At 39.3% G+C, this 12,211-nt stretch overlaps 1 protein-coding gene across 1 annotated transcript; it reads left to right on the forward strand.

Annotated features, from left to right (window-relative positions):
- Nucleotides 1-2,619: 2,619 nt before the first annotated feature.
- Nucleotides 2,620-11,918, forward strand: LOC119732507. The gene is made up of 4 exons (XM_038206050.1): nucleotides 2,620-2,791; nucleotides 4,517-4,944; nucleotides 10,317-10,506; nucleotides 11,694-11,918. Exons 2-4 carry the CDS (start codon nucleotides 4,553-4,555, stop codon nucleotides 11,802-11,804), a joined length of 693 nt encoding a protein of 230 aa, XP_038061978.1. The 5' UTR covers nucleotides 2,620-2,791; nucleotides 4,517-4,552; the 3' UTR covers nucleotides 11,805-11,918.
- The last annotated feature ends 293 nt before the right edge of the window (nucleotides 11,919-12,211 follow it).

Below are 12,211 nucleotides of genomic sequence, written 5' to 3' on the forward strand. Positions count from 1 at the left end.
CATATTCATGAGAAAAATTGTGATGTCATTTCAGGCAGAAACCTCAATGTTATAGCCATTTCAGCACCAAAAATTTCAAGTATTTATATGCTGTGGTACATTTTCTTTTCTTTGGTGATTCGTTGTTGTTTAGGTGCATGGCAGTAAGCCAATGAGCAAACTTTTCTCACAAATATTGTCAATGAGCAGGTTCACAACTTGAACAGAAAACCCCTAAAGAGAAAAATGTCTTCCTGAAAATGACATCACATCAATAGCGCCCTCATTTGTCAGAAAAAGCATGGACAATTTTAAATGTTTAAAAAAGTACACTTTTCGATAAATGTATATAAAAAAAGGGTGTCAAATAGATCGGATACATTAAGAGGAGCAGAAAGTTGCGCAAAATATGTTCCGAAGTGAGATTCATGTCATGGGCCCTGTTATTGTGTTAAGAGTGTGGCAGGCAGACGGTAATTCATGAAGAATTCTAAATTTCTCTTACGAAGCATATGTCTCATATTTTTCTTCTGTGGATCAGTACATATAAAAACAACAACATAGCACCAAACAGAATTAAATCGTTCGAAGATTTTTGGAGTGGAAGTCGAGATACAGTTGTGGAAATGTGGCGTGGGGGGGGGGGGGGAGGCTTTAACTTTCACTTTTGTCTAGCCCCCCCCCCCCTAAAAAATGGCAGTAGCAAATGCTAGAAAGTGACGTCACATGCGAACGGTCTCCCCCTACAAATAGTCGTGAGAAGGGGGTGTTATTTTGTACTCTAGGTAATATTGCACAAGATTGTAGGATGTTATCAGCGCTCCACATTCAAAATATGATACGAGCCCCCCCCCCCCCACCCCACCCCACCCCACCTATGGATTTTCGGAGGCCTAAGTGTCCGGTGAAAAAAAAACGGTCTACATTTCAGCACGCCTTCCTGCAAAAATGGCTAGATTCACCCCTGCTAGCCCCCCCCCGCCCTAAAATATGCTCTAGAACCGCGCCAGCATGCAGCAATGCTCATGGTGTTTTGTGTGAGTTCGCTTGCTTTTTATTTGCAAAAAAGGTGAGAAAATCTCACCAGGGGGGAAGTTCCCCCACCCTTTCTGGCACCAATCTCCCCCTCCCCCACGACGCTATAATTGCGACACGTACACAAGACCGAAATGAAATCTGTAGTATACGCCTTGGTTGGAAAAGAAATATTCGCGTTGATTTATGGAGGGAAATGTTTATTTAAACAACCTCACATGATGAAGATATCCGTCTACCACAGCGAATAAATCTCCAACTTTGCCATAATTTCCAGTTATTTATGCTCCGTAAACACGGGTTAACGAGGCCAGCAAACTCCCTGCGCTGCGGTCCAATTTGTCAAGATCGTTCACATCAATCTGAATGAGTAAGTAAATCATGCATGGATTTCTTCCTTTGTGGGTCAGTGAAGGGACAATGCATCCCGCTTGGACTTTATTACCAGAAAGATTTATCAGATATTTATCCCCATTTTCTTACATGCTTATAATCCGAGAACTCAGTAAAAAAACAACAACAAATAAAACAAATCCAACTAACACGATTACAGCCAGCAATGTCATATTCCACTGCTGCACACTAACTGCTGTATAATGAGTAATTTCCTGAGTGAAACTGGTTTCTGAATATTGGGAAAATAAAAAAGTGATGGTCTTTGATGATGGACAGTATTCCTCTATTTTACCTGTGTATACGGGTCTGCTTCTCTTCTTGTTTTCCTGAACCTTATTCTTCATTCTTAAATGCAAAATTTAATTTAATGGCTAACATAAAAGTCCCACCCAGTAAAATATATTTTTTTTTCGTATTTATACCCCGTGCTCTTAAAAAAAATGATTATTTTATCCTAACGAATTTCCAATTTGTATGTTTTGTTTAAAATCAAATTCGATTTTGGGCGTCTGCAACCGTATACTTTCAGGCTAAAATTATCCCACAGATGTAGTGCGAATTATATCTTTCACTTGTTTTTTTTTTTTTTATAAAAGTAAAATATTAATATTAAAGTGCATTTTTCTTATTTATTTCACCTTTTTACCTGTTTTCTGTAGGGAATTGTAACCAATATTGCCCGGCCCAGTCCCCGAACGCGACGCTGGTTGCTCTCATTGTGCTCTTTGCATGTAGGACAAGACACGTAGGCCTAACTGTTTCCGTAAAACGGTAATAATTAACAGATATATTAAATTATTTTTATCTTCCTGGTCGTCTCCCCCCCCCCCAAAAAAAATTGTCACACATGTACTTGCAGACACTGTTTAAACAGCACGTGTGGGGTGGGACACGATTATATTTCATTGATTGGGTTTATTGTGACATCAAACACCTGCTATGAAAATAAACCCGCCTTTGCCAAGGGTTGGACTCATCGATTATGCTATAGGGGTGTTCAAGAATTTTTGTGATCAACTTGTCTGGAAATAAACTTCGACGCTGTCAACTAGTCAGAATAATGACTACTTTTGGTAATATTTCGTTTGTAAATATAACTGATTTGCTTGTCTTTACCGCAATTTGTTTTTAATAATAGGATATTCAAATCGTATTAAAGGTATCTTGATGAACGAGGCTACAGTGTTGTCTAGACGACGTTGCTGTCACGTGATTAGAAACACCCTCATAGCAAAATTGCGTGTGCAGTCTCCGCGGTCGGCTAGCAAGTTCGTGTTGTCAAATATCGAGCTTCAGTTTGGACTTCTAAATTTCCGAATTTAATTTCAAAAGTTCCACAGACCTAAGCTAGGGAAGAGGGAGTTACAGACAGGACAAGCGGGTAAGTCATCTGGTTTGTTTGTCTTTGAAAACAGAATCCAAATTTGACTGAGTAATTACCAACTCGCCCCAGATAGCTTTGTATACAAAAAGCCAAATGCTGTGCACTTTCAGTGTCATTGTCTATTGACGTATTTTATGTCAATACACATCATACTCAAAGTAATACGCAGTGGCTATTGTTACGGCAGCCGTAACGCATTTCCCATTTTCTATCGTTACGGTAGTACTGCAACTTTTATAAAACATGAGAAGAAAATATAAATTAGAAGGAAAAAAGTGAATTTGAACGTTGTGAAATTCGGACTTTAGACTTTAGTTTATTTCCCTTTTAAAAAAAATCCTCCAAAGCCTCAGCTCATGTTAGAAAAGGAAAAAAATTCGAGTGCAAAACTGAGATGCGAACCCGCAACTTCGCGGTGCAAAATCCTACCCACTATCGACTGAGCTGTCGCACTGCTCACCAAAACATGGGAAAACAAATAATTATACCTGCGTGCGTATCAAAACAGTATCGTTGTCGTTGAGGGCGCTAAACAACGAATGCTGTAACGATAGCCACTTCGAAAGTAATAAGGCCCTAGTTTAGGGCCTTTAATGAATTTTGCTCATAATTAGAGATTAAAGTTCTGTCCACAAGATCTGAGGAAATCTGAGGTGGAATGAATTCCGTATTTAATTTATGATAGTGGATATTTTGCCGGAGGTAATGACGGCAAACTAACGATTACTAAAGGTTTGCCGGCGGCAATCCATATCAACAGAGGGCGCTGTACTCTTTAAAATAGGGCTGAATTATAAGATGTATTAAATTCCCACCAAAAGTTGTGTAGCACGTTTGGTGTAATGGTTAAGCAAAGGCTCTAGTAAGCGGAATGACTCGCGTTCGATTCCGACCGCACCACATTTTAAAGTTTTTTTTTCTCATCCCCAAATAAATCAGAATATTCTTCTTTTATTATTTTAACATGTCTCAAACATTTTTTGCAGAGTATTACATTTTCTTTTTCAGATTTGTGGCTCTGGAGGATTTTTTTTAAAAGGGAAATAAAGTCCGAAATTATAAAATGGTCTGAATCCCATCTTGTGAATACGAGGTAACAACGATAATTTTGGCATGGAGCCAGATTAAACTTGTCACCGGAAAATGTTTAAGTAAAAAAAAACAGTAACTGCGCATGTTCAGTGCATATCCGGCAAACTAACGTTTACTAAAGGTTTGCCGTCTCCGGCAAAATATACACTGCCTTAATTTATCTGCCGCCAAACATAGTCGGGCGACGGGCGACCATCTCCAAACCAAATGTTAAAAAAGGCAATTCGTAGATTCCTAGTCATGCTAGTTACTCGGACTACGCCAAACACATCAATCACTGATCACCTCACCTTGTGATTTCATTCAAAGATGAATCCAGGAGGCTCCGCAAACTGTATCATAGCCGTTGAAAAATGCATTTCACAGCAATACAGCTCCCATAGAGATAGCCACTATATAGATAAGGCCAAATATTTTGTAATACTAATAATAAGAACACTTTAGTAAAGAGGTAAAAATGGGAGGGAAGATTCAAGATTGATAGGCCCCTAATGTATGTTGATTCAGTTCAAAACAACATATTTCATTCAATTTAATTTCATTTATTATTTTACGATCCATGTAAACACACAAACTGACAAATAGCCAAATAGACATGTACAAATAGCCATGGGTTGTTTGTTTTTGTAGGCCCTGGTGCCCTTTAAGGAGTAGCCTACCAGCACAATGTCAGCCCCAGTGAGCACCCTGCCCACCCTGCCCAGGTTAACCACCCAGGAGACCGGGGTCAGTGTCATACCAACATCCTCAACAGCGCCCTCTATGGTCCGCCGCTCTAGCTCCAAGACCTTCATCAACGAGGGCGCCGGTCAGCCCAAGGGCTTGTCCAAGTCTTGGGACGAGAGGCTGACCCGGACGGCCAACGGCGGCAGGCCTCTGCCCCGACTCAACCCCCTGCAGCCCCAGCGGCTGGGAAGGACGGTCACTCTGGAGACGACGGACACACATTACCAGAATGACCTGAGGAGTCTAGTGATGAAGAGAGAACAATACCACAAATCTCATAACAGGTGGATGAAGCCGTTCTATGGATCTAAGGTGGAACAAGAAGACTATAGGTAAGACATGCGCTGGGTTTTAAAGAGGTTGTGGAATGCTCGAAGACATTTCTGTCATTTTTCGGGTATATGTAGCCCAAGGTGTGATGAAATAAAAACGACTATTGTTTCTGTCATAAAATGAGTACAAAAGGTACTTTTGAGAGCTGTTTTTCAAGTCCTGTTATGCCTGTTTCGACCCGAACGTGCAATTTGTGTAAAAGTCGTTATTGCAGTAAATCGTGACGTAATAAACAGGACTCCTGATGCAGAGTAGCATATACGAGTCCTGTTTATACGTCACGATTTACTGTGTTTTGTTTGCTGCCCGCAACGATGACTTTTACACAAATTGCATGTTCGGGTCGAAACAGGACCTGAAAAACAGCTCTCAAAAGTACCTTTTGTAGGCCTACTCATTTCATGACAGAAACAATAGTCGTTTTTATTTCATCACACCTTAGGCTACATATACCCAAAAAATGACGGAAATGTCTTCGAGCATTCCACAACCTCTTTAAGAATATTGGATAAACTGTGCAATAGGGTACATGTACGTGTACATGAAGCAAAACTTGTAAGTCTTTTTTGGCGTTGAAGAATGTTACCAGGGATTCTGTTGTCTCAGTTTGCAAAATGTTTACATTTTGTTCTGAAAATACTCCATACCTTTTCCAAAATTTAAAAATTCTGATTTGTTATTCAGAAAAAAATCCCCCCCCTACCAGTCTGGAATTGTTCCTGATTTAGAGGCCATGAGATTTCGATGCATTTTTCTATTTTCATTTTAAATTGAAGACAGGGGAGCATCTGTGATTGTCATAAATAGTTTTTTTACACAGTCCTGTTAAAGGTGCAAATTCATTTAGATTTTGCAAAAATTTCATTCTTAAGATTGGTAACTACCCTATTTAGAAGGTATAGCTGTGTCACAGGAAATCCACATTATAATGTCTTACATTTACGGAGAAAACATTGAGAAACCTGGTTAACATCCGAACCAGTAGCTGTTTTTTGGCCTTGTCTACATATTTCAAGCATCGAAGTTTGGTCCAAATTATCAGCAAAAGACTGGCACCTTACAAAATGGGTGCACAAAATGTATGTGACAATTCACTTCAGAATTATATGTATGGTGATCCTAGAGCACATCCATACATTTGAAGAACATTATAAAAGAAGCATGTTTAATACTGGATTGATGACTAAAACTCCAATGGTTTGATTTTGTTTAGGTCCAAAATTGTGTACCATGAAATTCCTTTGCGCTTTAATACTATAGGCGTGGGCGGGATTTATACGGCCGATCCGGTGAAAAAATCTACCATGTATTCATTTTGCACACCAGTTTTCATCAGTTGCTTTGTGCTACCATTTAGCACCTCAGACTCAAGAACCATTGAGTTTGAAGAAAATGCGTCGAGGAGCTAGATGTAAAAAATTCCTAGATGTCCATGACCGCCTATTACACGTTTGTGTTCCACTTTTAAAGATATAGTCCATCATTTGTAATTTGTGCATTTTGTTCGTTTGAAGCAACAACAGCGTTCAAAATCTAATGAAGGATACTGAACAACTAACCTGATGAAGTTTCAGCTCAGCTTCAGCTGTACATGTATATTCCGAGAAAAAAAAGCATTCTAGGATCTCAATTTCAAATCAAAAGTTGCTGAATCATGTTTTGAATTCGTTTTGAATTGTAGCTATACGCGATGTCACGCACTGATATGACGAATTATAGCAACCGCGCGTGCCTATGCGTTGTGCCAATGCTTGCGCGCGCTGCGCCGAATAACAAAACGAACTACTGATATAAATTTTCCTACGGTACGTCGCACCGTTGGTAAGGCTTTCTTTCGTTGATTACTTCAAAGTGACAGCTTGCCAGAAAGAATAATTTCACAGGGAGTTTAGTTCCCTTACTATCTTTCAAACAAGTATGTTTTTCAACAATAATTACGCCAGTTACTCTTCGGATAGCTGCAAATGATGGACTATAGCTTTAAACAAATGTTAGCATTTTGTGGTAGACACTTTTTTGAGCCCATGCACCGTTCTCTTGAAGGTCTCCATCAATTTTCCCCTGAAAAGTGTTGTCTACATGGAGGTGCATGTACTTATTATGTTAGCCATGAACAGAGGCCCAGCAACCCACAGAAAATAGAGCTGTCTGTTTGTCTTTCCCAATGGCTTAAAGTTAATCACACCAAATACCTTTGGTTATGAGATAATACTCATTGTTGTACAATCAAGTGATGGCATTCAGAGCAAGGTGTTTGCCCCAATTATCTCTTTCACACCCAGTTATTGATAAGTAACACAATCAGTTGAAAGGTAAACGCCAGAATAAACTGTAACAGTAATAGGATTGTGCATAACATAGACAAGGGTTTTTGAGAAGGGAAAAGCTTTAGAGGAACACGAAATACATTTTTACTAAAACATCAATGTGTGCAATTTTCCATTCTTCTGAAATGTAAGAAAACTACCTGGTATTAGACATCTTTTGTGTTTAATTTTTGTAAAGTGCACTTTCTTAAACTTTTTAAATGTTCCATGCTTTTCTGACAACTGACGGCAATCTTGCTGTGATGTCATTTAAGCACATGTATGCTCTTTAGTTTAGGGGTTTTCTGTTCAAATTTTGAACATAAGGCCAAAGAAAAGAATCGTTCTGCTTCCGATTACATGGCATTCGAAAATAGGGTAGGTAGGTAGGGGAATTTTTTTTTTTGCCAATTTTTGTGTGTGTGCAATCATATGGAGGCGTTTGCATGTAGTCAAGGGCAAAAGGTAGAAATTGATGGTTTTGGGTAATTTTTCCTCATTTTTTCAATGAAAAAAAATTAGGGTAGGGGCTGTCAGTATAGGGAAGGTAGGGAAACCGAAAGCAGAACTATTATTTTTTTTGGCCTAACCATTTGCTCATTGGGAACATTTAGTGCAAAATTTATTTCATGGGCCCTTTAATTGAGAAATTGCAGTACTTCATCATTTGATGATAAGTTGTTGCATGATTTTTTTCCTTTCTTGAAATCTTGCTTTTTAAAAAAAATTACAAGGGCTTGAAATATTCAGAGTCGTACTACATTGTGAATGCACCTGCATAGCCAAAAATATACGCTTGCAAAGTTTCGTAATACTGACAATATTTTAGTGGCTACTTAGCATATTTTTGTGATGTGTATTTATTTCCATGAATTGTGAAATATTTATTTCACACATAGAACATGTAGAAAGGAAATATAAGACGTGATGTTGTGTGTGCATGTTCACAGAATATAAACTCATCTATGATTCCTTCTCCACATTATTTGCAAACTCATTAAAAAAACATATCATTGCTTGCTTTTTCTCTGAATCAAGACTGGTTAATTTCTGACATACCCAAATAAACTCTGATATATGTCTGTGATAAGGCCAAAAAAAAGAATAGTTCTGCTTCCGGTTACCCGACCGACCCTATTTTTAGGCTGCGACCCTAAAAATTTTATCGGCAATTCCAAAAAAAAAAAAAAAAAAAAATTGAATAAATAAAAATAAAAACCTTATGTCTTGTCTGTCTTCACAAAATACCTCTCAACAACCCTTTTGCATCAAAAAATGCTTGTATTTATTGTTTTCTTACTTACATTCGCTATTTTTTCAAAAGAAACCTCCGTTATTTTCACAAATTCGCTGCGCGATTCAACTACTTCGCAATTCGATGTCCATAATCACGTGCGTAATAAGCACAATGCGGCGACGACTGGTTCCCGCCGCGCCACGCAGGAGCCAATTATGAAAATGCGGTAACTAGTCTGTGCACGGCTATGCGATGTTAGCGCTAGCATGGCTATGCAGGCGCAGGCACGTGCTCTGTCAACTGGTCGGAATCGACATCGTAAAAATGCTGAGAAAGACATCGTAAAAATGCCAAGAAAACACCGATGGAGAAAGAACATTTTTGCAAGTTAATTCACAGATTTGATCTAGCTTGTCTGTGTATATATTTTCCGTGTTCAAGAGTTCATTTTGAGATCGCACTACTCGTATTTGGAGTGATACAATGCAGCGTGTTTCCTGAAATGTTCGACCCGTTGGCCGCGGGCCACACATGTACACATGTACATCACACACTTCGGAGTTTTGGCCAGCTCCCGTTCTTGACTAGCGTTGTGCCTATGGTGCGAACGACCTGAATTTCCCACAATTTTTTTTTACGAATTATCGAACTTAAATATATTGACAATAATTAAGGTAGGTTTTATTCACTTTTTGTGGCCATTTTGTGTATAGCTTTCGTAGTGCAATAGAAATAGTTCAGGCTAAAACTTCGCATATAATTGAATACGCCATTCAATCTGCATAAAAAAAATTGGCAAAAAAAAAAAAATTCCGACCGACCGACCCTATTTTTGAAAGACATGTAATCGGAAGCAGAACTATTTTTTTTTTTGGCCTAAGAGACCTCATTTATCATCCGTGACCATTATGCTCATGCTGCCATACTTCCGTTGCCATCCTGTTCAAGCCTGTGTCATGGTGATGGCTGAGGGTCCTTCAAACAACAAAGTTGCAACATGAAGAGCACATTTGCAGACAAACATTAGTACATGTGTACCCTATTCCTCCATGTGTATACCGTATCTAGTTGATATTTGCATACGTACTATGACTAAAAAGTATCACAACAGTGTTGGAGAAATAGGTATTCACTACATAAAAAACACTACATTAGTTGAGCAAAGAAACACTAGTTTTTGTATTTTTGGGCATATGCAACCCTCTGAAAAAAAAGCTTTTACTGTATTTTAGTGTGCTTTTGGGCACAAACAGCTCTGCCTTGCTACTGCTAGTTGACTGTACAGTATATGGCCACCCTCAATATTGGGGGGGGGGGTTAACCTGTTTTTCCTTGTGTATACTGATTTATTGTCGGGCTGCAAATAATTAAACAGTTGACAAGAAATGTGATGCGATCAAGCTCAATGAGTCGTTTGTCGACCCAGTTCAAAAATGTTTTTATTACAGATTTGAAGAGAGCACAATCTCAGCATTACCGCTGTGAAAACCGCATGCTGATACCGTCTTTAGTTCAAAAATTATGGAAATCGGAACACCAAGAGATGTGATGAGGTGATGTGATGAGGTGGCCCGATTTTGGCCTGTATCTCCAAATGAAAATTCCCGACAAACAACTCATGTAGCTTCATCGCATCACAAATTGTTCCCTTATTAAATGGTCTTCGTTCGATGTCTCATTCAAAAGTGTGTCATTTTTGTGTTGCTCAAAAGTTAGCAGTTTAAAAAGTGATAATTTTTACAGGTGAAACTTGTAAATTCATTTCTCATAAAAAGATTGAGTCACTGAAGGCATTGTTGGAATTGTTTCTCTCGTATTCTCTGTGTAGGAAAAACACAAGGGAAATACTGAAGAGTCAAATGTCGGACAGAGAATCAACATACAGGCGGTACCTGCTAGAACGCATGGAGGAAAGCGATCGCGCTATCGGCTACGATAGGAAGTGCCTGGAGGAAGACCATGTAGCATTCCAGAAGAAGTCAGCTTTCCTCCAACAGTTCAGAGATGAGAACAAAAGGGTGAGTTTAAATTTCCATTGTACAAGTCTGGTTCCTGAACTTTAGATTTCGACTATGCTGACAAATTTTAGGCCAGGTACGTATTTCCAAGTCCGGCTGAACCTTAGCGTCAAGAGTGACTCAGGTCGACCCAAACTGCATGTACAGATTTTTGTTACAGACAGGCCAACTTTGCGTATGATATTCCATTCAGTATACTCTGGAGTGGTTCCGAAGCATGATGGAAAACTTTAACCGGATAACGGACAATGTGGCATGGGTGGCTTGTGCGTAAAGCGCTCGCCTCTCACCAAGGTGACCACAGTTCGAATCCTGGCTGTGGATCACATGTGAGTACAGTTGTGCGTTGGTTCTCTCCTGTGCCACGAGGGTTTTTCTCCGGTCCCTCTGGTTTTCCTCCCTCCGGAAAAATCAAACACTTTCGATCTCAGGCTGTGCTCCGTGGTCATATATGGGTCGATGTGGCCGGCAGCCATAGGCGCCTTTACGTGCCAGCGGCCCGACCACGTTGTAGCCGCGTCCTTCGCAATTCAGCATATCAGCTGAGAGTAAGGATGATTAGCCTCCCAAATTATTAGTATTATTATTATTAAAAATGATTACGCAATCTATGTACACAATATGGGTACGTACAACACGACGTGAGTGGAGTAGTCCATGTTACTTCAGCGATATTGTAACAAAATTGCAAAACAGTTCACATGTTGATTTTATAAGTAAATATTGGCACTGAAATTGTTCTAGTATTTTAAATGTAGTTTTTTTTTATCGATTGTATGATAAACAGCAATACAATGTACATGTATATATTGAAGGACTTGATTTTGAGCACCCTTTAATGTATGGTATGATCTGACTGAAAATTTGGAATTGTAGAAAGTTTTCATTGCGAATTTACTGCGTCATGAACGTGATTGAGCAAATGTCCGCAACTTTTTCACATGTTGACATTTCAAGGTACATGTAGTCGCTCCCAACTGCTTCAAACATCATACCCTAATTTGAATGTTGGCTAATTTGGTCCCTGCCATTTGTGCTTAGTCCAGTTCTATAAAAACAAAAGAAGCCTATAAAACAATTTTCTTGTTTTAACTTTAGACTGAAGCTGTGTCAATTTAACCAAAGAAGTACGTGTGCATTTCAAGCCCCAGACCCTGACAGTTTTGTTTTCTGCTTTCCCTTAACAGTTAATGGAATTAAAAGAACAACAAAAGAAGCTGAGTCGACTCCACACGAACCAGAGCGAGGGAGAGTTGCTGCGCTATAACCCCATCAACTGGAGCCAGACGTTACGCTAACACGTCATGGTGCCCACCACAAATTACCAAAGTTGTGAGCTAGTCAGTCACCAGTCAATCACAAGTGAATCGTAAGTCAATCGCAAGTCAATCACAAGTCAATCCATCACAAGTTAGTCGCAAGTTGATCACAAAGTCATCACAAGTCAATCACCAGTCAATTGCAAGTCGATCACAAGTCAATTGCAAAGTCAATAACAAGTCAATCACAAGTCAATCCATCACAAGTTAGTCGCAAGTGGATCACAAAGTCATCACAAGTCAATCGCCAGTCAATTGCAAGTCAGTCACAAATCAATCGCAAGTCAATCACAAGTCAGTCACAAGTCAATCACAAAGTCAACCAGTCACAAGTCAATCACAAGTCAACCACAAGTCAGTCACAAGTCAATCACAAGTCAATCACA

Source organism: Patiria miniata, unplaced genomic scaffold, assembly GCF_015706575.1.
Source record: "Patiria miniata isolate m_02_andy unplaced genomic scaffold, ASM1570657v1 HiC_scaffold_24, whole genome shotgun sequence".
In the NCBI taxonomy this organism is placed as follows: domain Eukaryota; kingdom Metazoa; phylum Echinodermata; class Asteroidea; order Valvatida; family Asterinidae; genus Patiria; species Patiria miniata.

Bases quoted from the DNA above. Each gene is read 5' to 3' on its own strand.
- LOC119732507 (XM_038206050.1), top strand. From the start codon at position 4,553: ATGTCAGCCCCAGTGAGCACCCTGCCCACCCTGCCCAGGTTAACCACC. The intron at 4,945-10,316 runs GTAAGACATGCG...TTCTCTGTGTAG, and splicing joins GTGGAACAAGAAGACTATAG to GAAAAACACAAGGGAAATAC. The intron at 10,507-11,693 runs GTGAGTTTAAAT...TTCCCTTAACAG, and splicing joins TCAGAGATGAGAACAAAAGG to TTAATGGAATTAAAAGAACA.